Below are 16050 nucleotides of genomic sequence, written 5' to 3' on the forward strand. Positions count from 1 at the left end.
AGTGAAGGCGAGGTTGCTTGCAAAATACAAGCTCTCCGCAGAGGAATTTATTTATTTATTTACAAAGACCTTACAGGCCCTTGTAGGAGCTTAAACAGAACAGTACTATAAGAGCTAGTAAACATATTATGTAGCAAGTGTCACTTATCATACATTTCTAATACAAATTCAAACACAAGGGATACAGCATTCTTTCAAGCTGGAACCGATGCACAGTACAAACCAGAATGCAACTGAGAAATAACAATGAAAAGAATTAAGTCGGTGAACAGATCAAAAAGGTGTAATTGAAAGATGGTTGCTGACTTGGTTGTGGAAGGAATCGTGGTTTGTTAAGGAAGCGATATTATTGGGCAAATCGTTCCACAGAGAAATGGCACGTGCAAGCGCAGAGCTGTTGAAGGTTAATGTGTGACTGAAAATGTGCGAGTAACTGAAATTGTTATGGAGGAGTTTTGACATGCGCAAAGGCCTTTCAAGAGGTAGTGGAGACTGCCTATTACCATAAACGTACTTGTGAAACAGAAGTGCGATGCAACAGCGAGTTTCCAAGTGAAATGATGTCATTGTTCTGTTTAATCCACAGGGCTTGCAAATTCTGATTGAGGCGGGACAAATGTTGCATATTCAAGCTGGTTGGGGCGTTTTTTAAGTTTCTTCGTAAATACCCCAGAATTCGTGAGGCTTTGGCACAAATGGCGGTGACACGGGATGCCCAGGACAGGTTAGGAGCGAGGTGAACTCCGAGATATTTATATGAAGATGCTTCAGAGACCTGAGAGTGGTTTAGAAACTAGGTGAACTTAGAATTGACATACTTACAGCTATAAGAGATAATGTTACATTTAGATTCATTAAGATGCATTTGCCAGGTATTACACCAATCAAACAATTTTGAGGTCATTTTGAAGTGCAATGTGGTCGTCGATAGAGTTAATGGTATGGTAAATTATGCAATCGTCAGCAAAAAGACGGACGGAAGAAGATATGTTAGAAGGCAGGTCGTTGAAGTATATTAAAAATAATAAGGGTCCTAAAACGCTGCCTTGTGGAACACCGAAAGTGACATAGCAAGGGGGTGAATACGAATTAACAACTGTGAACTGCTGGCGAAGTGACAAAAAATTTTGTCACTTAATGCTTGTCACTGTAATGCTTTGGCGCTGTGGGTTCCATAATAAATAAATAAATAAATAAATAAAATAAAGAGTTAGCGAATCTAGCTGGGGCGAAGATAATTTCAGGATTAGACGACAATGAGCGACACAGTCAAAGGCTTTTGAGTAAACAAGGAAAATACAATCAGATTCTTTGTTGTTATTCATGCTAAAATGTAGATCGGTTAGTTCAAATAGCTGTGAATCGCATGAAAACCCTTTTTTGAAGCCATGTTGGTTAGTAAAAACGAAATTATTGGACTCAAGGTGGCTGTAGACATGAGAAGTGACAATATATTCAAGTAATTTACAAGAAATGCATGTTAAGGAGATAGGATGGTAGTTAGCAGGTGAATTTACAGGTTAAATACAGGCACTACCTTAGCAATTTTCCAGTCAGAAGGAAGGCGACCGGATGATAATGATTGTCGGAATATGTGAAATAATATTTGGCTGGAAACGGAGACAGTGTTTTTTAGTATTTTGGAGCTAATGTTATCAATACCAGCACATGAAGATAATTTAAGGTGCGTAATTAAACGAGAAATACATTCGACGGTGATGTTAATAGGTTCCATGTAAAGGTAAACAAAAATTGATTATGGGTTTAACGAGCCAAAACCACTTTCTGATTATAATGCACACCGTAGTGGAGGACTCCGGAAATTTTGACCAGCTGGGGTTCTTTAACGTGCACCTAAATCTAAGTACACAGGTGTTTTCACATTTTGCCCCCATCAAAATGCGGCAGCCGTGGCCGGGATTCAATCCCGCGACCTCGTGCTCAGCAGCCCAACACCATAGCCACTGAGCAACCATGGTAGGTCATGTAAAGGTAGTCGGGATCAGGGATAAGGGGTACAGTTGACTGATGCTTCATCGTAAATATTGATGGCAAAAATTTGTTAAAAGCAACAGGGTACTCGTGGTCAGGTAGAGGTTTACTGCTGGCTCCGTGTAGAGAAATGCGAGTTGAGCCATTGTCCAGTGAAATTGTTTTCCAAAACCTTTCTGGGTCCGACTTGAGGAGTGAGGGTAGACCATGGTTGTAATATTCATCTTTGGCAGCAGATATAGCAGAGCAGTAAGTTTTCAAAAAGTTTTTGTACTCAACCCAAGCTGTCAGGTTTTGCTTGGCTTTCTGGTATAAGCTTTTTTTCCTATTTCTTAACCTACGAAGGTACTTGTTGAACCAATGGTTCGTCCTGCTATTGGATATGTAAATCAATGGGACATACTTGTCAACTAGCGAAGATGTTTTGTCTATGAAAATAGTCCTGTTTTCATCAACGGGACGTACAAAGAAAGAGGGCATAAATTCTTAGCGGAAGAATATTTCAAGATCGGAATTCATATCTTTATAGGTACCTTTATTGTAGTCTCTTATTTTCTTGGATGTCAGGTACAGATGGTGGTGGGACTGCAGAGGCACTTTTTAAGTGAACTATATCCACTTCAATGGCCTGAATCTCGCTGCGAGTGCCTAATTGTCCGGATTCAATTCTCTGGACAGTTGCTAATACAGTAGCCAAAAACAGCATCAAAACAGCATCATTATCGGGGCCAGGGTTTCACTCAATATCACCGGAAAGCTTCAATAACATGTGTCTGAGACAAGAGCAAGCATAGCTTTTTCCCCTTGCTAGCATGTCTAACAAGTCGCACGGGCACGACACCACAAACAGGCAGCGATTCCATGTGTTTAGGCAAGAACAGTGTTCAAGGTAACTAACCTGAAAGAACACAAATGGTGAATGCTCCATTCTAGTCGCGGTGTCGTGCCCCAGCATGCAGTCAGTGGGCAGCAGCTTATATTGGGCACGCTCATTGCAGATAGCGATGCCGGTCCCGTTATCACATAGACGTTGCCAGCCGGTTAGCTGCTCCAGATCCAAAATTGGCAGTGGCGTCCAGTGATGGGGAGGCACTGCCTCCGTCACTGACCCGCCGGAAAGCATGTTCATGACAAGTGCGGGAACAGCAACGCTGAGCAGTGCGACAGCCTGAAAGAACTCAAATGGTGAATGCTCCATTCTAGTCGCGGTGTCGTGCCCCAGCACGCTGTCGGTGGGCAGCAGCTTATATCGGGCACGCTCATTGCAGATAGCGATGCCGGTCCCGTTATCACATAGACGTTGCCAGCCAGTTAGCTGCTCCAGATCCAAAATTGGCAGTGGCGTCCAGTGATGGGGAGGCACTGCCTCCGTCCCTAACCCGCCGGAAAGCATGTTCATGACGGGTGCGGGAACAGAAACGCTGAGCAGTGTGACAGCCTGAAAGAACTCAAATGGTGAATGCTTCATTCTAGTCGCGGTGTCGTGTCATGCCTCCTGAAATCTCCTTTCGGAGGAGATTTCAGGAGGAACCGATTTCCCAGACCAAAATTCATGAAGGTCTGGTGCTGTGTTACGACACAGAACACAGTGCAAAGAAAGAGGATGAAACCGCTAACTCGGGAGGCGTAGTTATGCCGGAGGAAGAAATCCTTCCGATTTCCCTCCTGACAGCCTAAAATAATGGTGAGGGCAACGAACATCAAGTGCTACTGAAGAATGATGGCAACCTTGGATTCGCAGGTTGCTATCCTGCTACATATACCATACCATAGGACTTCGGAGGCGGGGTTACTGCGGAGCGTTGAGTTAGCATAGGCATGGTATCGCAATGGATTCAACGATTGTGATTTGCAGCCAGACAGTCTTCAGATTCTCTAGTCGACTTGCCTAGGGAAGATGGCGGTATTAAAAACAGAGACTTTTCGTGCTGTAGCACCGAGGGTCCTGATGTGAACTCGGATGTTTACCTTCCTCCTGCATGGAGTGGGGTTCTGTAACTGGAGCAGTGTAACTAAGCCAATAAACTTTTTTTCCTTCATTTCTACTACCTGACGTATTCGTCAGTTGGCTTGGTGGATTCCTTGCCCTAACGCCACCCTAAGCCATAACAGTAGGCACTCAGCAGTGCCATTTTGCAGCCAAAGCCTGGCTAAAGAAGGAGAGGCGCACTTGCTTGCACCCTCCACACACAAATGCGCGCTTAATCACATTACCATGCGCTTGCCTCCCCTCTTCCCCTTACGAATGCTTGATCATGCGGGTAGCAACACTGGGCATGTGAAAAGACTGTGTGCATCAAACCACCATCCTTCTTGGTTCAACCTTGCATGCTGACCTTTGCATCTGAAGCTTACAGTGTCCAGGGCATGAGGATTTTATCACAATTGGACTTAAATTGGACTTTTGTCACAATCAGACTTTATAGAAAACATCATGGTGACTTTGAAAACTTGCCTGGAGTGTCCATATAGTTGCTATTGCAATAAAGTCATTATGAATGGTGAACACTACTCACTAAACATCATCTAGATTTAGCAAAACACAATGTTAAACTGCAGTAATACAGTTATGAACTGGAAATTATGTACTAGTGAAATAGTGGTGAACATAAAACACTTAACTGAACTAAAGAAATGTGAAGTTAGCATGTAACACATATGAACCACAATTAGAGAAGCTGCAATGTGCGGTCTCTAAGCAAAACAGTTATTCCCACCACGGCTAAATGATCAGAGTGCAGATATCCCTCTTGTAATACGAGACTGTATGCTTCAAACAATATGGTCTACAATATCTGTGCAGCATAGTTGCGACCATAAAAAGCCTCTAACTAACGTGATCACATGTGGAATAAAGCGATTTTGTTATGAAGCAGGGTTGCTGTATTTTGCTCCCTCTTATGCAAGAACCAGTTGTCAATTTAGTGGAACATGTTTAGCAGCCTCTTGGGAGCAGAGAATGTGCACCTTTTGGCCTTGGCAGGTTTCCAGCTCCTGGGACTTGGATCCGCACAGGTGAGCGTACATCCTGCTGCAACGGAGCTGTACGTCGGACAGGCAACACGGCAGCCTCAGGCTTGGTAGTTGTAAACGGAAGGCGCTCACCACTCATGGCACCAGGATCAGAGGGCACACTTCAGAGCTGAGCTAGTTGCATAGTGTACTGGCACCTAAGACTGCCAGTCAATCTTGTGCACCCACCTGAAGAAGAACAAGAGCAGCAACATCTCTGAAGAAATGGCCTGCTCAGACCTGCATCACCTTGACCATATAATCTTGAGAAGCAATCAAAGTCAGCATTTCTATACGGAGGTTGAATAAGCATATTGTAAAATCATACCTAAGCAACCAAATTCAAACGAAGCTGTGTTCTGAATGCACGATCGAGCACATTTGAACCTCGCAAAGCCAACTATTCTTGTAGCATAGTCAAGTCATAACCAAGGTCTAAGGGGAGGCTTCCAGTAAGCTAACTATGGTATTCTCATGGTACAGCCACATTTTCTTGTATTGATAGTCCTAGCTGTTCTAACACCTTCTATGCTGTTAATCAAATGAATTCTGCAGTTCTACATGCCAAAACAACACTGATTATGAGGCATGCCATAGTGATGAGGGCTCTTAACGTGCACCTAAATATCAGTACATGAGCTTTACTGCATTTTGCCCCCATTAAAATGCTGGCCCCAGGTTAAAACCTGTGTCCTTCAACTTAGCAGCGCAATGCCTCCACAGCAAGTTCCTCTCGTCCCAAAGAACTTCTTGGGCAAGTTGGTTATCAGGCTTGGTGTACATTCTTGTTCTAGTGCATGGTTTGGAACGTGAAAGAATGAGGAAAGACAATGAAGCACCTCTGTTGTTGTTTCAAATTCTAAACCACGTGCTAAAACAAGAATGTTTACCTCATTCACATGCCATCACTGATCATCACTATCAAATCCATGATTGCTCTACATGTGGTTTATGACAGATTTTAAATAAAACTGCATAATTGTTTCAACTCGGTGAAAATGACCAAATTCTATTTTTACCCTGCTTCTGACCACAATATTGCACAATTACTGCTTGATCAAAACTATCAAGTCTATGAGTGCTCTACATGTGGTTCGCAAGCAATGTTAAATATAACTCCAATTACTGCGTGAAACGTATAGATGAAAAAGCAGCTTTCTTCTCTCTAACAGAATAAAACACGGCACAAAGTCCCACTGCTACTGTAATTACTGATATAACACTCTTCGAAATCACACTTTTTCATTCCTGTGTCGGAAGAGAAATTCACTATCTTCGGAAATTGGGAGTGCAGCTATATCGGTGGCAGTGCAACGAACAGTTATATGGTGATCCACCAGTAAATAAGTGTCATTCAATCTCCGATTCAGGCCTGCACAGCCTACATAAAAGCCACCACAACTATAAGGGATTCCCCGTACTACTTTAATATGGCATTGCACAAACTTGTTCTACAAATAAAAGCAAAGGTTTGGGTGAAGTTACAAAATATTCTCAACACAAAATTGTCCAGGAACATCAAGTAATGTCTAGAAATTGTTTAGGTAATTCCTAACTGTATTACAATCCCACACCTTTTTCACTGAGTGAATTTTTACCATGGAGAGTTTCTACTGGCACTCTTTCGCTATTTACAACATGAAAACTTTTACTGTTATGAAGAAGCATGCTGTTGATCAGTTGCAAAGATGTGGGTTTGATTAAGTTGCATCCAGTGTTATGAAAACAAGATTTTGCTCTTTGGAGCTGGCTTTTTACTCAAGGAAAATCACATGAGAGAATTTCTTTTTAGCTTTTAGTGCACAAAAAACACAGGGACAGTGGACAGACATAGATGAAGTCGGTCTACACTGTCCCTGTGCCTTTTGTGCATTAAAGGCCAAAATGGAATACCAACATGCCCGAACTTATATCCTTTCAAGAAATTGCTTTCTTTAATGCTTTTTTAAGACTAGTGCCACATTGCCACTGGATATTTGCAGAACTGTGTGTTGTCACCAAATGTTTCACTTGATTATTTGCTATTGTAAACTCAGATGCATTAATTCGATTTGTATGAACTGGAATCTTGCCAGATGCTTAGCTTCTATTATGGACATTAATGATTTACACTACTCTCTGCCTTAAGTTTTAAAGGAACCCTGCGATGATTTTGTACAAGCATGCCGAGTCGTTAGGGTAGGTCTTTCTGATCATTAAGCGACACATTTAAGCGCTCCACATAAAGCATAAAGGTTTTCAAAACGTGAATCGCTACTGATTGCAGCAGTGCCACTCCCGTGAATTTTCAGCTGCCCCCTCCCAAATGACGTGGTTAGCCCAGCTGACATTATCAATAATTTGTCCAACTTTATGGTGAACAAATGTTTCACAAAACCGACTGGTGGGCTAGTTCGTATTGCATGTTAATAGTTTTTAGCGCAAAGAAATGCATGACATGAGAGAAGGCACTGTGTTTTGTGTGCCTTCTTTCGTGTTGTGTGTTTCTTTGCACTCAAAACTATGAACAAATGTTGTTCGTAATAGTTGGAATGTTGGTTGATTTGTTTCTACAAAAGCAATTTGTTTCTATGCGAGCTGCACGGCCAGTGCTAGTCTGTTTCCTAAGCTGGAGGACTACAAATCGCTTTTGTTGCATTGTAGGCTACAAATCTAGCGAGTGGCAACATGTTAAGCTGCAGCATCATGTCCCTCTGCAAGGCAAAAGGTGAGCAGAAAGGCTGCAGTGTGTTGGGCCATCGGCATCCGAGTGGCACCAGAATCTTGCGGCTGTCAGCTCAGGCTGGAGGCTTATTACCACAATAGAGTTTTAGCTTGTCCGGTACTCCGGTAAATGCAGGGAGGCTGGGTGCTTTGGCGGATGGGTGGAGGAGCAAACGTAAGCGGCCTGTAGGGTGCAGCCACCTGGTAGCACAGAACTCAACCAGACAGACAGAGCTAATATAGCAGCAACCAAGTGTATTCTACTTTGCTGCTGGTGTAAATTTTCAGCAGCAGCGTAATCATGAACATGCCTTTTTAAATGTTTAAAATGTTTTACACTTCGTTACAAGAATATAAGTTCTGTCTTTGGCTAGTTGGGTTCTGCACCACTAGGTGGCTGCACAGTGCAGGCCACTCAAGTTTACACCTCTGCCCATCCATCAAAACGCGCAGCTCGCCAGCGCTTACCGGTGTACCAGACATGCTTGGTGCTGCGGCAGAATGCTCACAATGCACACTGCTTGGATAGCTTTCACCAGGGATCAACAGCCACACCCATAGTGGAGAGGCTTCGCGTGCTGACTCCAAGAAGCCGGAAGTAGGCAACATGACATCAAATCATGGCACAGAGCCACTGAAGCCAGCTTAGCCCCAGCTGCTTGGCAAATGGTGTCAGGAGGAAAAAAGCATGGCAAGGAGAGGGTAACTTGCAAACGTCTGTAGCTCCATTAATACAAGACACTTCACTAAAATTGTGGCGCGAATGTTTTCTGTAGCTGTACTCTATGCATTTACTAAGCGTGACCAAACCATTTCAGGCACTTTTTAACCTCTTGTTGGCTGTTGTCGCAATTTCAAGACATGTACAAATCTGATCTAAGAAATAGAAAAGGGACACCCAAGCAAAAGAATTGCTAATTTTGACATTTTGTGTTGTCCTCCAGCAACAATGCATCATTGTGTCACCATCTCTGTGTCAGAAAGTAATTCTGTGTGCATGACATTTCTAAAGAAGGTGAACATCCAAAGAAATTTGCGATGTTGCATCCAGTCAATTGCATAAATTGAAGTCACCCCATTAGCAACACCTAAATATTGAGGATGGTTCACCAGCTATGTTTGAATTTGTTCAGTACAAAAGCATATGAATGTAAAGACACTGTTTTGTGTTAGATGCTTGTTTCAGTTTTCTTTAAATGAGTATCAAATCTCACCCGCAGTAGCAAATGGTACAAGAGTGATTTTGGGTGTTCTTACCTCGCATACAAGTATTTCTAGCTGCAATTCGATGTATTTCTTCAAGCAGTAAAATTCAGCCTATAAGAGGCTATGGAGTGTACTGATCAGCAAGTTTATGCATCAGTTTTACAGACAAATGTGCGTCTATGGCGCTTTCCATGGAAACGTTCATGTTTGGCAATTCTGTGCTTCTGGGCTGAAATGATTATGCATTCTCACCCAAGTAAGAAGTAAGCACTGCCCTGTTTGTTCCTTTTACTTGTGCTTGCATCTGTACTTGCTGAAACCCCCTATATGTTTATTTAAGTAAAAAATTCTGTATTGACACCAAGGTTTCTCCTGTCCTCTTCTGTACTCAACAAACACTGAGTGCATTTCAGACTGTGCTTTGGGTGGCAATGCTCGCAAGACCTTTCAGTATGTAAGTCATTAGTTAACTTTTTGTCCTAATAATAAATTTGAACTCACTGAAAGTATGTCTTAAAATTCTGTGAAAAAGGTAGGCCATTACAATTATATCAGGAATTACTTAAACAACCGCATTCAGTTTCTTGAGATTAATTTGATGTTGCCAACACATGACTAGTGTTGGCAATGCTGCCCGAGTTCATCAGATATACTTTCCTGATGTCTCCTTCAAAGCATTCAAAAGCTGTAGAAATGGAATACCAATGTCTTGCCTCGAGTCTTCCCTCAGCAAGTCTTGTATGCATACAATGAACGTCAGCTTCAGTAGGCAGGTTCCAAGCTTAGTAGGAACAGAGGTTTTCCACTTGTTGCAATAGCCCTTATCTCTGAATGTCTGAAAACCACCTCTGCATGTTCACACAAGGAAGAAGAGTGGTGGGTATGCATTATACTCATTCTCTGCCACTCACAGATGCTAAAAAACAATAACTAGTTAACACATGGCCAACACTGCCTTTACTGCTGGCAGTAAGTTGGAAGCAATATGCCCTTCTACATAGAGAAAGAACAGCTGAACAGAAAGAAGATTTGACAGCGGTAAGATATGCCAACAAATTTGTAGAATGCCACATCGAAGTAGTTTATGAAATTCATTTACGTTTAGTTATAGTAGCTTTTATGTGAGGCAGCAAGGCCACTACTTCAACCAGAGATAAACGATCACAAATAATTGCTGTTCTACATCATCTAACCTGCCACAAGCGCATCTTATGGACTAGGCGTGCCATGTCAGCCTTGTGACAATGCACGTGTAAGCTAGCCTTTGATTATTTTCCATAAAGTATTGTGATGCTTGAACCACTATCTTATCAGAGTGAACCCTTGTGTCTATGACTGACAGATTGGCCTTGTTTTTCCTAAAGCTGTGCACATGCACCTGTTATTTCTTTTCTGTCCTAGCACAACATTTAAGTTTCATTGTGATGTCCTTCTTGTGTTTTGTGGCCATGTTTTGTACATCTGTTTTTTTAAATGAACCCTGAAATGATCTTGGAAATCTTGTACAAATGTACTGAGTCATTGGGTATGTCCTTCTGATCATTAAGTGACGCATATAAGTGCTCCATATAAAGCGTGTAACTAATAAGGTTTTAAAAATGTGCATTGCTACCAATCGCAGCAGCTCCACTCCCCTACTTACATTTATTTCTACGTTGTGGGCTGCAAATCTAACAATCAGCGATATGTCAACCTGCAACATTGTGTTCCATTGCAAGGCAACATGCGATTGGAGTGGCTGCATCGCATTGGGTCGTCAGTATTTGATTGGTGCCAGCATCTACAGTGACTAGACCATAAATGTGATCACTTTGGCGCAAACAAGGAAGGACGGAAGGGATCAGCAATATGAACTGTCTAGCCCAACATGTACTTCTGCAGCATCTACATGTTTGCGGCTGTCACTTAACGCCAAAGGATTAGTACAATAAAGAGTTTTGAAGTGTATTATATTCGCGTAAACGCAAGTGCAAGCAGACTGGGCATTTTACCAAATGAGGGGACGTGCAAATGTGAATGCCCTGCATGGTGCAGCCACCTGGTGACACAGAGCTCAACTAGACATACACAGAGCTAATATAGCGGTAGACAAGTGTATTTGCTCCTGGTGTAAATTTTCATCAGGAGTTCAATCGTGAACCTGTAGTCTCCTTTAAATGTTTAAATGCAGCTACCAGACACGCTTAACGCTGCGACACAATGTTCGTAACGCATGCTGCTTGGATAGCTCTCTCAAGAGATCGATGGCCAGGTGGTTAGCGGAGAGGTTGGAGAGGCTTCACGTGCTAGCTCCGAGACAACAAGAAGTAGACGACATCATGTCTCGTCAAGATGTAGAGCCAGTGAAGGCAGAGCTTAATGCCGATCACTCGGGGAACGATTGAGGAGAAAAAGCATGGCTAGGGATAATGATGAATTGTAATCGTCCGTAACTCTCTTTATATGAGGCACCTCACTTAAATAGTGGCACTATTGTTTTACAGCCGCTGTGCACTACACATTATCAAAATTTGTCCAAATAGTTTTAGGGACGCTCTAAAAATCATGAAATACATATAGGTTTATATCCATTGTGCACTGCATATACAATTAACACAAATTGAAATGTCAGCAGCAACCTGTTAAGCATAATTACATGCACGTATGCGATCTGCAATCATTCCATAGCCGGTTTCTAAGAATGGAATAGTTCTAAGTTTATGTGACGTTTTTAGTGTCCAAATTACATATTCAGATGAGCCTGGAAATCTTGTTACTATAAATTTCACAGGAACCTGAAAATAAAATGTGTCACCCGATACCACATTATAAAAATCAAGTTCTAAATGTACAAAAATAGGCATACTCGATGACAAACTCAATAGCAGAAGTTCATGTGGCATCACTTAACGCCACGCAAACTACAGGCAATGCACTTTTATTCAGCAACGTTGAAATAGGTCATATGTTTACGCTGAACTTTCTTGTTTTCAATATCTGTAAAAATGCTTTCTGGAAATGAAAAAAAGAAGCTGCTGTTTCCTCCCTCAGCTAAGCAGCAATGCACCGCCAGTCGCTGTTGTGGCCACACTGCCACAAGAGTGTTTTACTGCTGGCAGTGCGCTTCTCCTACAATGTGGCTGAGCCTTAACCCAATAAAAGCCAGTTGAAGTATGTGCATGTGGTGTGTCCCTTGTTTGTTCTAAGTCCAGTCTTTGTGGGTGTATAAGTCTCTAAAGAATTTAAACACATTGTTCAAGGGTTGTTGGAATGTTATTGAAGCTAGTGCACTGGAAAGTAAAGCTATGAGTTTTAGAAATACCAGTAAGCAGCTGACTTCTGTAGTCGAATTTATCGCATTTTAGGTGAAAACACTATCTTTATAACTGTATGAAAATACATTGCTCCCATGAGACATTGACTGGAAAAAAGATTTTAAAAATGTATTATCCCAAAAAGTGTATTGTGCATGATCTTATCGAGATTTTATTGTAGTTTCAGCATTGTTCGCATTTGAATTTATGCTGACAGCCCATTTGAGAGCTTCATCAGGAATGGTTTCCTAGCCCTCATGCCAAGCATGAACAATTTTACTACATTGTATCAATTCTAAATCAGTTGCCTGACAATATCTTTAATACTGCAATATGTTTACTACATTGTTTACAGTGAAAAGACAAAAAAGTTAAGGAGAAAATTTTCAAGCCAAATTATGCATATGAGCTATGCAAGTGCATTTCATATGTACGTTTCATGACTACAAATGCGTTCTTGATAATGCAGAGAATTTTCTCACAAGCTCTAGCTTGATTTCGGCAGGCATGAATCTATTTAGTTAATGAAATTTTTAGAGTTTTAGGTGCCCATGAACACAAAGTGTCGCAACGCGGTCTTGCTAGTACTTAATCTTGGAATACTACTGTAGCACAAGCAAGACGAGCACACGAAAGGGAATATGAACATGCCGTCAGCGGCATCGGTTGGTGAGCTGGGCTTTGCTGGAGCTCCAGTGGCTTGCAAGCAAGCAGAACGAAAGCCTGTCGTCGTATATCTCCTTATCTAAAACTCCACTGACATAGCAAAACACACTATACGCTACCTAAACAGTGCAACCTCAATTGAAGTTGCTAATTTAAAAACAATTATGATTTTTTTCTTTCGCTCTCTGATGTACTCAACAATAAGGCGACATAGTGGAAGTTCAAGACATGCAGTTGGCCGAGCCCCTGCTTATCTAGAAATCTCTAGCAAAATAAAAGTGTCAAGGCTGTAAAGTGAGACCCGATTTCAGCACCGCGCCGGACAAGGTTTTGCACATCACAGCAATGCATCCAGCAGTTGTCGCGGAGTAGCCCTCGCTACTAATGACTCCGCGAACAAGAGCGACAACCCCGGTTTCGCCAGTTCAATGCGTGCCACTTCCCGCCTTGCAGACGTTCACCTACCAGTGACAGGCGGAGAATCCCGCCTGAATCGTCCAGGCTTTGTCGTGAAACGCTGCCCCACACAGGGGCATCGGACAAGAAGTTTCCTACTTATTGACAAGGCATCCCCCGCCCACTTCGTGGCCGAGTAAGTAGGTCGCTGGACAGGCCAAAGCGCGCGCCGCTCCCGTAGTCGCCGCCCGTGGTGACTCACCGCTGCCGAGCGGCAACATGGGATGGCCCAACACTCGCTGGACGTCAAAGCCCACGAAGAAAAACGACGCCGGCCACGGGACAGCCTTGCCGGTCTTCGCCGCACTCTTGCCGCAGCAGTACGTTCACCTCAACCCGGCTGCTGATCATCACAACACCACTCATACCACCACTCGTCTGCTACAGTTCCTTATTCTATGTGCTGCACGGGTGCTGCCACTCTAATGCAGTTCAATGCACTTCGATCGCAGCGACGCCACAGTATTTTTCGCCGCGGCGCGCCTCACTTCAAAGGCTGCAAAGTATGCGCCGCCCCAGCCATTAGTCCCACTCCATCGCATTTTAGTACACTGAGTACGCTCTAGTGGTGAGTCACGCACTCGCACACAAAACTACAGTGCCTAGCGGGCGAGGAGTCGCCATCTGTCGGAAGCGCCTCCCTTGCGTAGTATGAGGGATCACGCAGCACGCTCCTCACAGGTTTCGCTTACGGCGCTCGATAAAAACACCACGCAGCAGCCACATTTATGTAGGTACTCTCAAAACGAGGGAAGTTTTTGACTGTCGATATAATAATCTTGGGCAAACTTAAAGCACAGGATCGTTTACAGACGCTATCTTTTTACCGAATCCGTACAGCGAGCGCCATTACTCGCGGTCGCCGCGATGGAGTCTCCCGAACCGGCTTCTTGTGTGAAAGGTAGATAACGCTGAAAGTAAACTATGTGAAATATGTTAAAACCAAATGGGACATAACAGAATGAAGCCTCAATGCAGCGCGCGCGATCGCATGGGTTCGCAGCGACCGACTGCGCATCTGCATGCATGTCCCGGTCCGCACAAAGTTTTGCTTTCGCCATGAGCGCGTTTGGGCACTGTGCTGTGAGCTTTAGGCCGCAGCATATGAGCATTTGACGGTACATTTGCAACCATTGTTGCGTGGACGCCATCAGAACTGTGAGTGAGTGAGTGAAACAACTTTATTTTTTCCACTAGAGACGTAAGCAAACGCCACGCCACCTGGCTAGGCCCACTCGGGGACCATCAGGTGGAACCTGACGGCCCTGTCGCGAGCCCTCTGGACTGTCAGGGTTTGAGAGGTCTGATCCTGGGCCCTAATCAGCTTCTTCATTTCCTCTTGAGTGAAAGGAGGACCGGCAGAGGCGCAGCCCCACAGGACATGTTTGAAGTCCGCATAGTCACCACACAGAGGGCAATCCGGGCTTGGGAACCGGTCGGGGTACATTGTGTGTAGCGCTGCGGGGCTCGGGTAAGTGCTTGTTTGCAGTAGTCTGAGAGTGACTGCCTGGGCCCTGCACAGCGAGGAGTGCGGCGAAGGTAGGACTCTTCTTGACAGATAATTGTATTTGCAGATTTCGTTGTACGAGCAGAGAGGCTCGGGTCGCCCAGGAGAGGACGCGTTGCCCAGCGCACGGTCAGTCAAACCTCGTGCAGCCGAGTGCGCCTCCTCGTTGGGGTTGATCAAGGCACCCTCAATGGTCCCAAGGTGCGCAGGGAACCAGGCCAAAGAGTGATGTTTCATGTCTTTGGCACTTTGGATGATACGTAGGGCCTGGGGAGCCACCATTCCCATCTGAAAGGCCCTGACAGCGGCCTTAGAATCCGAATAAATCGTGTCATGTACACTGTCCGTCAATGCAAGAGCAATAGCAACTTGCTCTGCAACGCTGGAATTAGAAGTGCGGACGGTAGCGCAGCTAAGGATTTTAGCATCACAGTCGATGACCACTGAGGAGAAGGCCTCTTCTTGAACGTAGGAAGCAGCGTCTACGAAGCATGTTCGGTCCTTGTTCAAGCGGGCACTGGCGAGCAGAGCTTTACCCCTGGCTCGCCTTCGTCCTTCGTTGTAGGTGGGATGCATATTTCGTGGCATCCGCTGTATGTAAATTTTGGACCTTACGTCGCTGGGCAGCTACACAGCGTCGAGACTGACTGACGACCATGGGGTTACGTCCCAGCTTGCCAAGTATGGCTCGGCCCGCTGGGGTACCGGAGAGTCTGACAAACTGGGAAAATTCTTGGGCTTCAACGATTTCTTCGAACGTGTTGTGAATTCCCAAATTGAGAAGGTCGTGTGCGTTCGCATGGGAAGGCCGACGGCAAGCTTGAAGACTCTTCTGATTAAGGCGTTGATCTTGTTGCGCTCCGATACGAGCCAATTGTGCATAGCCCCTGAATAAGCGAGGTGGCAGAGCACGAAGGCGTGGATAATCCGGATCAGATTGTCTTCCTTGATTCCGCAGTACCTATTGGCGATTCTTCGGATCAGGCCGAGGGCGCTTTCGGTCTTGGAACAAATGCGTTTGAGGGCGGCTCCATTGGCCCCGTTTGACTCGATAAACATTCCTAGGACTGTGATAGTGTCTACCCGCGGTACTGGGGAGCCCTTACCGGTGAATAATGTAATGTGGCTCTCTGCTGCTGGCTTCCAGGATCGGTGTGAACCGCCTCTTCTTGTAGAGCAAGAGCTCGCGGATTTAGCGGGCGAGCACCTTAGCCC

At 44.3% G+C, this 16050-nt stretch overlaps 1 protein-coding gene across 2 annotated transcripts in view; it reads right to left on the reverse strand.

Moving 5' to 3' along the window:
- Exn (Ephexin) overlaps positions 1 to 13873 on the reverse strand; it is a 173430-nt gene extending 159557 nt beyond the window's left edge. Inside the window, exons 1-2 of one of the 2 annotated variants that reach the window (XM_065426613.2) lie at positions 13531 to 13873; positions 4960 to 5193 (exon numbers count right to left, since the gene is read on the reverse strand). In XM_065426613.2, coding sequence (XP_065282685.1) covers positions 4960 to 5104 — 145 coding nt within the window. In that variant the 5' untranslated portion in view covers positions 5105 to 5193; positions 13531 to 13873. Of the gene's footprint in view, positions 1 to 4959; positions 5194 to 13337 lie in introns of both variants that reach the window. The other variant, XM_065426612.2, reaches the window with a different exon arrangement.
- Between the last annotated feature and the right edge of the window lie 2177 nt (positions 13874 to 16050).

This window comes from Dermacentor albipictus, chromosome 2 (genome assembly GCF_038994185.2).
Source record: "Dermacentor albipictus isolate Rhodes 1998 colony chromosome 2, USDA_Dalb.pri_finalv2, whole genome shotgun sequence".
NCBI classification, from domain to species: Eukaryota; Metazoa; Arthropoda; class Arachnida; order Ixodida; family Ixodidae; genus Dermacentor; species Dermacentor albipictus.